The sequence below is a fragment of the Oreochromis niloticus genome, linkage group LG2 (assembly GCF_001858045.2).
Source record: "Oreochromis niloticus isolate F11D_XX linkage group LG2, O_niloticus_UMD_NMBU, whole genome shotgun sequence".
Lineage (NCBI taxonomy): Eukaryota > Metazoa > Chordata > Actinopteri > Cichliformes > Cichlidae > Oreochromis > Oreochromis niloticus.
This window is the reverse complement of record NC_031966.2, coordinates 9,636,290-9,648,402: the sequence shown is the minus strand read 5'-3', so window position 1 is coordinate 9,648,402 and position 12,113 is coordinate 9,636,290. Positions and strand designations below refer to the sequence as shown.

General features: G+C 47.4%; 1 protein-coding gene across 2 annotated transcripts in view; it reads right to left on the bottom strand.

The window, feature by feature from the left end:
- abca1b (ATP-binding cassette, sub-family A (ABC1), member 1B) overlaps positions 1 to 12,113 on the bottom strand; it is a 42,344-nt gene that overhangs the window by 3,214 nt on the left and 27,017 nt on the right. For both annotated transcript variants that reach the window (XM_005467188.4, XM_019363627.2), the window contains 34 exons: positions 11,200 to 11,376; positions 10,890 to 11,112; positions 10,554 to 10,775; positions 10,269 to 10,473; positions 9,924 to 10,037; positions 9,612 to 9,786; positions 9,393 to 9,524; positions 9,015 to 9,292; positions 8,715 to 8,935; positions 8,404 to 8,479; positions 8,074 to 8,324; positions 7,906 to 7,957; positions 7,707 to 7,829; positions 7,316 to 7,464; positions 7,101 to 7,225; positions 6,914 to 7,012; positions 6,572 to 6,761; positions 5,922 to 6,016; positions 5,732 to 5,764; positions 5,538 to 5,643; positions 5,144 to 5,218; positions 4,522 to 4,691; positions 4,230 to 4,407; positions 4,035 to 4,150; positions 3,758 to 3,902; positions 3,523 to 3,646; positions 3,290 to 3,419; positions 3,072 to 3,198; positions 2,462 to 2,524; positions 2,249 to 2,355; positions 1,333 to 1,474; positions 1,002 to 1,136; positions 399 to 502; positions 171 to 263 (listed from right to left, as the gene is read on the bottom strand). In XM_005467188.4, coding sequence (XP_005467245.1) covers positions 171 to 263; positions 399 to 502; positions 1,002 to 1,136; positions 1,333 to 1,474; positions 2,249 to 2,355; positions 2,462 to 2,524; positions 3,072 to 3,198; positions 3,290 to 3,419; positions 3,523 to 3,646; positions 3,758 to 3,902; positions 4,035 to 4,150; positions 4,230 to 4,407; positions 4,522 to 4,691; positions 5,144 to 5,218; positions 5,538 to 5,643; positions 5,732 to 5,764; positions 5,922 to 6,016; positions 6,572 to 6,761; positions 6,914 to 7,012; positions 7,101 to 7,225; positions 7,316 to 7,464; positions 7,707 to 7,829; positions 7,906 to 7,957; positions 8,074 to 8,324; positions 8,404 to 8,479; positions 8,715 to 8,935; positions 9,015 to 9,292; positions 9,393 to 9,524; positions 9,612 to 9,786; positions 9,924 to 10,037; positions 10,269 to 10,473; positions 10,554 to 10,775; positions 10,890 to 11,112; positions 11,200 to 11,376 — 4,755 coding nt within the window. The remainder of the gene's footprint in view (positions 1 to 170; positions 264 to 398; positions 503 to 1,001; positions 1,137 to 1,332; positions 1,475 to 2,248; positions 2,356 to 2,461; positions 2,525 to 3,071; positions 3,199 to 3,289; positions 3,420 to 3,522; positions 3,647 to 3,757; positions 3,903 to 4,034; positions 4,151 to 4,229; positions 4,408 to 4,521; positions 4,692 to 5,143; positions 5,219 to 5,537; positions 5,644 to 5,731; positions 5,765 to 5,921; positions 6,017 to 6,571; positions 6,762 to 6,913; positions 7,013 to 7,100; positions 7,226 to 7,315; positions 7,465 to 7,706; positions 7,830 to 7,905; positions 7,958 to 8,073; positions 8,325 to 8,403; positions 8,480 to 8,714; positions 8,936 to 9,014; positions 9,293 to 9,392; positions 9,525 to 9,611; positions 9,787 to 9,923; positions 10,038 to 10,268; positions 10,474 to 10,553; positions 10,776 to 10,889; positions 11,113 to 11,199; positions 11,377 to 12,113) is intronic.

Below are 12,113 nucleotides of genomic sequence, written 5' to 3'. Positions count from 1 at the left end.
ACACTGAAGATATTCATTTAAAATAAAGTCACATTAGAGACTCTCCAGTATCCTGAACCTCTGAGCACAAACTTCTCTGACTGATCGAATTAAAAAGCTGGATTTGTGATATGAAAAAGGAGCATGAATGTGTTTAAATGTAGGTGCTGTCGTGTGTCTGTGAGCGCTACCTGTTCTTCAGGTGCTGGACGCTGCCGAGACATCTGAACCTGCCGTTCACCATGATCGCCATCCTCGTGCACAGAGCCTCACATTCCTCCATGCTGAAACACATACAGCCGCTTTAATAAAACAGATATGGTAAAAACATGTCTCAACCTTTCAAAATCTCTACCAACTAAACCGAGGGACTGGCAGACGCATTAACCATAAAACCATCCGCCTCTCCTCGTGTTTACCTGTGTGAGGTGAGGACGACGGAGCGGCCCTCTTTGATGACGCTGTGGATGCAGTTCCAGAGGGCTCGGCGGGCCTTGGGGTCCATACCCGTGGTCGGCTCGTCCTGTAACGAGTAGGATAGCCAGGTTGAGGTTGGCCCACAGATGCAGCAGGAAGCAGAAGGTAAAGGTGAGGAGGAGGGGGAGGAGTGTCATTGTAGCCACACCTCCTCCACCTGCACCTGACAAAGTACCGGCTCTCGTCCTTCTGTGCTTCAGACCTCCCCGTCTCCTACTCCTGTTTTCCTCAGCAGCTCCTTTAAATCCTTTTCCCATTACACAACCTCCACCCTTCCAACTCCACCCCGCCCCCAGACACAAATCCTACTGTTAAACATCTGCACTGTGATTGGCTGCCCTGGTTCTGCTGCTGTTGTGCAACAGCGTGTTTTTTAGCGTTCCTTCAGTTACAAGACGAGTGACAAATTAAAGGAAAAGCCTGCAGTCTTGACCCCTGTGGTGAATCTGTGGCTCTGCTTCGATGCCCCTCGTGGTGATCTTACTGAATCTTACTTCAATCTAGTTTTACCTTTAACTAAAGTTAGGCAGTGAGGTGCATCTTACCAGAAACACTACAGGGGGCGCTCCGATCAGAGCCATGGATGTGGACAGCTTCCTCATGTTTCCTCCGCTGTAGCTTCCAGCTGCTTTATCTGCATACTTGACCAGACTCAGCTTCCTGATACCCCACTCTGCTACCTGTCAATCAAACAGCAGCAGTATCATCATGATGAGAATTACCATGGGTAGCAGATGCACAGCAGTGTGTTGCTCAGGGTGTCTTATTATTTAAAACTGCATATTTACAATGTGTGTTGGCAGTGCATGTTTGCTTTGTTCTTTTGAGTGTTTGCAGTCTGTTGGCGGTGTGTTTACAGTGTGTGTTTACACTCACGTCACACACTTCCTTCTCAGGCACCCCTCTGAGGATGGCGTACAGCTCCAGGTGCTCTCTTCCTGTCAGCAGCTCGTTGATGGCGTCAAACTGAGGACAGTAACCCATGTTTCGATGCACCTCGTCGATCTCCCGCAGGATGCTGCAAACACACAGATATTAGCATGAAGAGCAGAAAAATACTTTAATTTAAATTTACATTAATCCTCTTGCTGTCCCACCGCTGCACCTGTGCCTAGTGTGACTTTCTGGGGGGTGGAGGACGGTGTGTGAGGGCGAAGGCCCTGCAGGGAACATTGCGCAGCTCTGCACACGAATTCCTGACAATTAAAAAATAATGGAGCAACTTCCTGGCTTTGTTTTAACAACTTTGTTTGAGCTGCTGATCGAGCAGCGAGTAATGAGCTTATCGGGGAACGAGTGTATGTGAGTGTTAAAGCTTCAGCTCCGGTTCTGTTTGCACAGTCAGAAGAAATCAAGAGAAGACAAAGCCCTCAGAGATGAAGAGGCTCGTGTCTTTAGTTAATCAGTGGTCATGATTTGGAATAACATGGTGGGCGGCTCCACAGATTTGAAATCCCTGATTTTTACCTTAGATCTTCTTCCTGATACAACCCCAAAGAGATTTCAGGATCGATCCAAAGATCTTTTACTTGTTTGAAGAATGTTTAAACTTTTTTACGTGCTACACATCGTCCTATCTTCTCTTTAGAAATGAGGTTAAATTATTTAATTATGACTTACGGCCTCCAATTTTTAGGCCCAACCATGTGATATGAAATGAGTTCTCAGTGAACTAAATCCTCAGAATAAATCTGCAGGAACCAGGTCAATCCCCGACTCCAACACACAACAACAACAACACACAAAGTTTCAGCTCCAATAAGCTCTGAGCTGCTTAGACCTTTGACCTCACCTCTTCCCAGCCAGGAAAGCCTCTCCTCTGGTCACTATGGTGTCTCCCGTCAGCATCTTGAAGGTGGTCGTCTTTCCGGCTCCGTTCACACCGAGGAGGCCGAAACACTGAGGACGCACATTTAAAAACCACCATTCACAGGTTTGTTTTTATGAAGGTGATGGTTTGGTTTTAGAGGCTGAATTGAAACATGAGACTGCAGATCGAGCTCACCTCTCCGGGAGGAATCCCGACACACAGTCGATCCACCGCCGGCTTCTCCTTCCTCTTAAACACCTGCAGGACACAGTTCACTCTGTCAGGAATCATTTACTTTGGATTAAAGTGCTTCCTATCTCCAATAAAGATTAACAACCATCATAAAAATACACGTACACAACAACAGATTTGTTGTAATCTGGGAGAAAGAGAGAGTGACTCATTAGGTTTTCTTTCTCAGGCTCCTCCAGATTTGAGGAGGAGCCGGAGACATTCCCAAAAGAAGAATGGGCTGGGATTGCTCAGGAGACGTACACGACTTAAAAAATACAATAAACGACTGCAAAAATTAAACAAAACTGACTGTTAACATGGGGGGCTAACCATCTGGACCCTGGTAGTTTTTGGTTTTGGTGAAAAAATGTTGTTTCTGTGTGGAAAGTAAAATAACGTAAGCATCTGAAATAAAACCAAGATGTTTGGAAAAGCGGGAGTAAAATTTCCTTGCGTTGGGTAACAGCTCTTAGGAAGTACTTGCTTTGTTTCATTAATGTAGTTTATCAGCGTCATTCAGCCTCTGACTGTGTTCAGGTGGAAAAAACAGAAGTTGGATAAAAATCTGCACCTTCGTCAGCTGCCGAAGTTCCAGGATGTCTCCTTGTCCGAGGCCGTGGACAATCCGCTGTCTCTCTCGGGCCACGTCCTCATCCTCCTCACCCAGAGGTGCCAGTTTGGTGAGCTTACTGACCGGCCTGCACACACACAGACACGACGCTCATACCGGCTTTCCTGCAAACTGGTCTACATAAGACGAAATGAAGCGATCCAGGTGTGCTGACTCACTTGGGTTTGATGCAAAACCTGTACTGAATGAGGACAGTGATGAAAAAGAAGACAACTCCCTCCACAGCCATGGCAAGCAGGTTTTTTCCCACCATGTCCCACTCCAGAGGAGAGCGGAACCTGTTCTCACCTGGAACACAACCACAGCGCTCACAGAACCATTCAACAGCCTCACGTCACACTGACTGACTACAAAAACAAATAAATGCTGCGATCAGAAACTGTAAAGCTACCGAATCTCTCGAGGGCATCGGCCATCGCCTGGTTCTTCACCATGTCGATGAGACCTCGGCCGAGACAGAAATGAGGGAAGATGAGGAGGACGTTCTTCAGGATGTCGTTGATTCCTCCGATTTCCTGAAAAGAATGGAAAGTCAAACCGCTGCTCTCGGGTTTATTTAACTGGTTTATTTTCATTCGATCTGTGAATCGTTTTAAAATCGAGCATCGACGTCCGTGAGGACTCACGTTGTTTCCGAACAGCTCCATGACGAAGGTGGAGATGCTGCCGTTGATGCCGATGAGGATGTTGACGCTGGTGAGGACGACGTACGCCGTGCTGGGGATCTTGAAGAAGAAGGAAGCCGGGTACATGAGCGGCGTGATTGACCAGCTGGGGGAAAAAAAGGAAAACGAAGGTTTCTGTTAGAGCACAAACTGGCTCGGTGCCAATCTCTGATGTAGTACGATACAGTGGCAGCATGCAGTACACTGCAGTACTTTGCAGTATTTTGCAGTATCTGACCCGTAGAGCAGCAGCAGCAGGGCGAGGGTCGGCAGATTGGTGGATGACACGTAGGCTTTTTGTTGGAAGCAGATGAAGATGAGGATGACGAGTGTTGCCGGGACGACGTAGTTACACTGCAGAGACAAGCAGGCATCAGCAAACACGCAAGCGCACAAACACACAGGACACAGGGGCGCTTGTTTTGGGTCTCACCATGTCCCATATGAAGTTGGCGGTCCAGTAGAGCAGCGGATGGACGCCACTGATGAAATGCATGTGTTTGGCTTTGCTGACCCGCTCCTGGATGAGGAAGACCACGAAGCTCGCAGGCACGAAGGACATGGCGAAGATGACGCAGATAGACACCAGGACGTCCACGGAGGTCGTCACCCTGGAGATGAGGAGCAGAAGGAGGTGGTGGGGAGAGACAAAGAGAGGACGGGTTAAGAGGACTGACGTGCAAACAAAGACTGCAGGCAGGTGCGTCGTTCAGGTGCACACTCACAGAGCGACCTGGGACAGCTGCTCCTTGGTCAAGTTCAGCGGGTGGTTGAAGGCGCTGATGCCGTACTTGCTGGCGTCTCTTCCCTGAGGCAGGTTTGCCCTAAGGATGGCGTTGTTCATCACGTTGATGAAGGCGCCGATGCTGTGCCAGCCTTTGTTGTTAAACCAGATCTGAGGAGAGAAGATTCAAGGACAAACCAGTGAACAGCCTCTTCAGGTCAGCTGGCGTGATTGATGGACTGATGGTTTTGTTTCTAACATGTAATTATTAATAAAATAAAAACATAATACATTATAAACAAAACAACAAAGTAAAATGACATCAAGTTGTCTGTAAAACACACAATTTACCTGCTGCATGTACATGTTGAGTCCACAAAAGTCCACTCGTATTATTAGATTTCAATAATTGGAAACAAAATTAAACTATAAAATGATTTTAACTTAAGTGTTTCTACACCCTGAAAAAACTGTCTTAATATCTCCTGTAGCTATAAAGCACAAAATGCCGAAAAGCTAATTCATAGTATAAAGACCAAACATTTGCAGGCCTTCACTGAAAATACTAAAGTTATCATTCCAGTCATATTCCAGAGGGCGCCGGCGCCACCATGTGTTCTCACCTTGACGTTGTTCTTTGTGTCGAGACCGTTGATGAAGCCAGACAGAGTGTCCAGGAATCGATCTGCAGCGGCTCCCTGCAGGAAACAGCAGTCACATTCAAGTCTTACTTTCCCTTTAAAGAACCAAGGGCTGGTTCTGGATCAGACAGGTGGACTGGCTTTCCTCTGATGAACTTAATTAGACTAAATAATTTCTGACCTAAAATAGATCCACCATCTCAACTTAGATTCTGATGGTGTAATTGTCTTTTGAGTTCATCCAGCCTGTGAGTCGAGCCTGAAGCCGACATGTTTTTAGTAAAACGTTTGCTTTGTAATAAACCCGACAGCCTGGAGGAATGTCTGGATAATAAAAGCTGCAATGAGTCAAACATTTGGTTTCTCTCTGACTGACCTTCTGTAACTCAAAGATCTTTCGGACTCTCTCTATGGCGTCATCGATCTCGTTAGCCGGAGGGAGCACTTGAGTGCTCCTGGCACCCAATGAGAAGCCTCCGTACCTGTAAAAATACCAAAAGAAAACATCTGAGCACCTGCAAATGACCAACAGATGGTGTTTATGATTTCAAAATAAAACCAGACACTAACCTGAATTCATTCACCCAGACTTTGTTCTTCAGGCTGTGAAAACAGAAAAAAAAACTTTCAGTCCAGCTTGTGTTCAGGTGTGAAGGTGAGTCCTCTGAGCGTGTGTGTGTGTGTGTGTGTGTGTGTGTGTGTGTGTATGTGAGTGTGTGTGTGTGAGCAGGTGAGTTATCTGAGCGTGTGTGTGGCTTACCTCTTGCCAATGATCTGAGCGTAAGTCTTCACCAGGTAGTCGGAGATGTTTCTCCCAGTGAGGTTCTGCAGGATGTCTGTGTCGCTCAGGTTCATCTGAATGACAGGAAGAGTCCTTTGTTATTTAACCACAATTACACACGATGCTGCACACAGGTGGGGTCAGGCTTAGGTCAGGTAAATCTAAGACTAAAGTTGGGGTAAATGCAAAAAATCAACAAAAACGTGGCATAAAAAGAGTTTTAATATTAATATAAGAACTATTTTAGAACTAATATTTTAATATTAAATGTGTTCAGGTGATTCTTTTCAAAGTTTTTCTAAGCTTACAGAAATCCCTCTTCAGAGAGCTCAAAGTAAAAAAAGAGGATGATTTGAGTGTTCTAATTCTTCTAGTAATAAATGTTGGGATGCTGTGTAAAATGTAAATACAATCATTTAAAGTGTCTGCATTTAATTCACAAAATAATTTAAAAAAAAATCTGAAATAAAGAAACTGAGAAATCTGATGGTTTGTTGAAAAAAAAAAAAAAACTGCTCGTCTTGAATTTGTTGTAGTTGAGCTTAATTAGCAAGTTGACTGGGTGTAAAACGGGCACCCCATAGAGGCCGAATGTGTGCGTTATCCGCCCACCAATCCCGTGCTCTGACCTCAGGTGGGGGCAGACCTCCGGCTCCAGCCGGGCAGTCTGGCAGCATCTTCTTCTTGCCATCACAGCTGCACATGCAGGCTGGAGAGGGATCGTCCATGGTCCAGTTTCTGGAGCTAAAGAGCTCCAGGACGCTTTCAGGAACTTCAGGAGTGTACCAGTCCTCATCGCCCATCGTACAGGGTGCCTCTCTACAGGGGTGAGAGAGGAAGAGACAGAGGGTAGAAAAAAAAACTTAGTGAGGTTTCAGGTGAGTAAAAGCTGATTCGTTCACACAGAAATGAAGACGAGTTCAATGAGGAGCAACAGGGAATTTAATGCTCAGGGTGTCGCCGCTTCTTACGGAATTGTGTATCCATCCATGCAGCGAGTGCCAAATCCTGGAACATTCAGCAGCGCATCTAAAAGCTTCTGCATGTTGGCATCTCCAGGAGCATCATCACTGAGAGGAAGAACCACAGTCAACCACAGTCAGATCGCAGGAAATACCTCCGGATAACTCAGTAAGAGAGTTCAGGACAGGCGTGTACCTGATGAAGGTCACTTGTTCCTGGTACATCCACGGCTGCAGCTCCAAACTGGGATAAACTCCAAACGGCGGCACGATGAGACTGAAGACCAGAGCGATGCAGACGAACACGGCCGGGAGGACGATCTGAAACACAGATTTGTTTTCCTGATGAGCCGCAGCAGGCGGATTTGATCAGAAAGCAGCAGCGGGTTTTTATTGCTGGCGACGGCATACCTGAGCGAAGAAGCCCTTCCTGGAGCGCCGGGCATACAGAAACCGCTTCCACATCAGAGCCACAAACTGCTGCCTCCTCAAAGTCCAGCCTGTCACCTGATATGAGCCTTTGCCATCAGTACAGTTCAGCCAGTCGGTTTCTTTGCACTCTGACAGGAAACGAGGTCACATGATCAAATAAGAAAACTTGGAGAGTGCACAGACAGGATGTTACAACACAAAAAAAGTGAGAAACTTCTCAGATTTGCACTCGTTACTTTGCACAGTTGGTGCTTTATTTTGCAATTCCAGAGTCTTTTGTTTTCTTCCCTTGAATTTTGCGCCCCTGGTATTTTATCCCATTGCAACTCTCTGTGAATAAATATTGCTTTGCTGTGTGTTTTTTTTGTACCTTGGTCTTCAGAATCATTACAGTCATCATTGTCATCATCTGTTAACGGTCTTAAGCAGCTCTGAGGGTCTCCTCCACCGAAAGCATGAGTCCTCCTCCGCCTCTGGACAGGAAATGTCCCATCTAAACAAAAAACGTGGAAATGTGATTTCAGACTCTTATTTTGATATGTCACAGTCAGACATCACTCCTTCCTCACCTGAGGTCACTTCAGTGTCGACTCCGTTGTCTTCAGCCACTTTCAGGAAAATCTAAAGTGACATAAAACATTAAAACTAATGTAACGCTTTTGTTTTCATGCTTCACGGTGATTCACGGAGAAGAAACATTTCCCTTCACGAATCAGATTTACGCAAACGTGTCCCACCTCCTCCAGTGTGGTGTCAGACACTCCATAGCTGGAAATGCCGAGGTCGGAAAGCTTTGTGTCCAGGTCTTTGAAGAGCTCCACAAAAGCTCCGTCTTTAGCAGCGCTGTACGGCAGGACGTAGGTCAGCTCGTGTCCCAGGTCCTCCACCAGGCGGGCGTCAGGGACGTGACGCAGAATCAAGGCAGAAACCAGAGACACGTCCGGGGGTACAAAGGGGATATTGCAGATGGACGCCGCTGGGCCATTTTCTGAGGATGGAGACACAAAACAAATCAGCTCCACTGGACAGCGAACCAATCAAACGCTCTGTGAGAACAGAGAGCTCACCGATGGTAGCGGCCTCACTTTCATGTTCGCTGCCGAGTCCTGCGTCGCTGCTGCTGACTGAGCCGCACTCCTCCTCCTAAAACACAAACAGTTTTACTTTAAGGTATTGCTACTGCACAGGAAGAATTAATATTGCTAATTAATACTCCAAATGCTAAAGAAAAATACTATAACGAGACAACTACACAGTAAAGGTAAAATATTGCAAAAATACTTTTCACTAACAGACAAACTGCTGAACTACAGCGTAAAGAAAGACCTACTGAAAACTGCAGAGCTAAGCATTACTAATAACTAAATTCTGCAGAGACCTTCTTGGTGAAGGAGACGGTACTGGCCGAGTTCCTGCAGGAGCTGAGTGATGGCTCTTGGTTCTTTTTCACCAGTGTCAGGTAGTAGCCAGTCCCCAGCTGGTTCTTCAGGTACAGAGACGAGCCTACGCAGCACAGCTTCCCGTGGCTGATGATGGCGATGCGGTCACCAAGGATGTCCGCCTCATCCATGTGGTGAGTGGACAGGATGATGGTCCGGCCTGAAAGGAGACCCAACGTTAAAAATCCAGTCAAAACCAAAAGAGAAGCTGAAATCTGACCAATCTGAGAGAACCTTACCCTGGCGGTACTTCAGCAACAGGTCCCAGATTCCTCTGCGGGCATAAGGGTCCACGCCGGCTGTAGGCTCGTCCAGGATGACAACCTTTGACCCCCCAACGAAGGCCAGAGCCACGGACAGCTTCCTCTGCATGCCCCCAGACAGAGTGCTGGTCCTGCAGTTGCGTTTGTGTGGCAGCCCTGTGTCCTGCAGGATCTGCTCGATCTCACCTTTCACGCGTTCCTCTGGCAGGCCTTTGAGCCGTGCGTAGAACCAGATGTGCTCCTCCACCGTAAGCCTGCAAGGCGTGCCACATCAATAGCAAGGTCATGTCACAACAATCAGGGTAAAGATGGAGCAAAGACAGCATAACAAGCGGGTTGAGGAAAAGCACTCACATGCTGAAGAGGACGTTGTGCTGTGGACAGACTCCCAGACTTTGCCTAATGGCGCTCAGCTCCGTCCGGATGTCTCTGCCTAGGATGTAGGCAGTGCCAGAGGTGGGTGGGAAGAGGCCAGTAAGGATGGACCTGCAGGGAAAAGAAAGGAGGATGTTGCCTGCACCAGGACCTGTGACAGAATCTGTATCAGCAGCATGGCGTGTGTCTGGGACTCACATGGTGGTGGTTTTTCCGGCTCCGTTGTGTCCCAGGAAGGAGGTGATTTGTCCCTCGTAGAAGCCGAGCGTCAGTCCATCCACCGCCAGCTTCTTACCATGACGGTAAACTTTCACCAGGTTCTCAATGTAGACTCCGGGCTCCAGGTGAGTCGGCTCCTCCTCCATGCACACCGCTGCAGACATACAGACACATCTTACCGCACTGTTCAGGAAGTCTCTTTCACATTAATAGCTCTGTTTAAAAATAAAGAGAACTCAGTTGTTGGTTTTTAGGAGGAAGTTCTGCAGCTTCGCAGCACAGCAGTCTCACCTCCGGGGTTTCCTTTCCGATTCAGAGGGAGTTTGGTGGACTTTCCGTCCTTTTCTCCAAACCAATAGGACTTAGTGAAGGGGAAGTACCACGGCCGAGGGATCCCATACTGACCTGAGGAGGAGAACGTGCTTTATGCAGTCTTTGTTGTGTATCAGAGATTTTTCATGGTCAGTGTACGAACAGCCTGTGGACTGATCGATAGTTTGATGGGCTATTGAAAGGATGTGACGCTAATGTGTTGATTATAACCGTTAATAAAGATGTATAACTCACATTTACTTCCTGTAGCATGCTAAATAATGATGACTGCAGTTCAGTAAACACATGAAGAAGAGCTCTCACCTGGAAACACGGCTTCGAGGTACCAGGTCAGGACTCCGTACAGGAAGGAGTCAAAGTACATGATGATGATGGCGGTGCGGAGGCTGAAGTCATCCTCCTCCAGTGGGCTGGACACCAGGTTCTTCCACTGGATACCGACTCCCTGCTCCTCGAACAGGGCGAAGTACTCGCAGCCGAATCCAAATGCCACAGGGGACAGAAGGCTCTGCGGAGCGAGAGGTGGGCATGTGACTCGCCCCATTCCCTTCATACCAACAAAATCGAGAAAAAGATGCGCAGCCTTACAGCGAAGACTTTCGTCCCGAAGCCGATGTACTCCTCCCAGGCGACGCAGAGCACGTACGGCAAGTAGAGGGTGAAGTAGATGATTCCTCCGCAGGCGGCGGCGAGGTTGGCGCGGGCGAATGCCGTGCTGAGCAGGAAGCACTGCATGATGGTCACCACGCCGAAGGACCCCAGGAAGAGGAAGATGACGCCGGGGTCGCTATAGGGCAGGAGGTTTCCCATCTGCATAGGAAACACGAGAAGAAGAGAAAGCAGGTTATTAATATTGTATTCTTGGAGATGTGCGTGTGTGTGGATGTTCTGTGTTTCTTATGTATTTTGGTTTTTAGTCGTCACCTTGAGCAGCAACACTAGCAGCCCAGCGCTGATCAGCAGAGGAATCAGGCTGCTGATGAACCAGCTGAACCACAGGATGCCGTTATCGAGACCCATGATCCTCATAGTTTCCTTCAGTCGGGCCTCCTTCTCATACACCACGCTCTTCAGGATGATGGCCACTGAGTACATCCAGGCAAGAGTCATGAAGAGAGGCATGGAGCGGCTCATCACCCGCAGGAAACTGAGACAGAGGACAGGAAGGACAGGGTTACAGACCGAGAGTGGCGAGGAGGGGACCGAACCTGGGAAATGACGTGAATAATCTCACATGTCATCTACGTAACATGGGTACGGCATCTGCTGGATGTAAACTCCCGTCTTCTCCTTGGTGCCCGTCATCGCTCTGATGATGCCTTGCTCAATAACGTCCTGAAGGTACGAGAACCCACCCCAGATGTAACGCATGTCCTCAAACGGGTCGGCACGAGGACCCGGATCCCAGTATCTGAGGAGGAGGACAGAGTGCAGGAAGTGCTGCTAGTTAAACGGCAGGATGTGAGCTGCAGAAGAAACAGTGCAAGACTGAAAGAAAGCCTCAGAAAGGTTAAATAATGCTCAAGCAAAGGAGCCAAGGCCATGACTTTGTCATTTTAGACCTCAAAAAAACCCAAAACTCTGGTTTGCAGATGTTTGGAAGATTAAAAATGTCTGTTTGAGGATCAGCATTAGCACCAGATAACCTTTCAACCACAGACTGTTTATGCTTTCTCTACAGTGTTGCCAGACACATTTTTTACCTATAGCTTACATCAAACAGCATACACATTAAACAAAAAAACAAAAAACAAAATCTCAGATTTAATCAGCTTTAACGTCCGAGCCTGAAACCCCAAAGTGAGCCCTGATAAAATGCACCTAGTAGCACCTCCAAATCTGACCGATTAAACCAGGTTTACAGTTTTTTGGGAGGGTTTTCTTTGAAGGTTTGTTTTCCAGGTTCCTTTGTAGCGTAATTTTGGTTTTCATGAGTCTGAATGCTTAGAGACAATGAAATCAGTTTCTTTGGCCCTGAAATGAAATGTTTACATTGCGGTGATGTCCTGGCTGTTACTGACTGAGAGTCGAGTCCTCACACGGGCCGCATACAAACCCACCTCTAAACTATTTGTGCTGGCTTTACTGGAGCAAATTCTGGAATTTAGGAATGAGGAACAGGACACTGTTATCTGCCTGTGTGTGTGG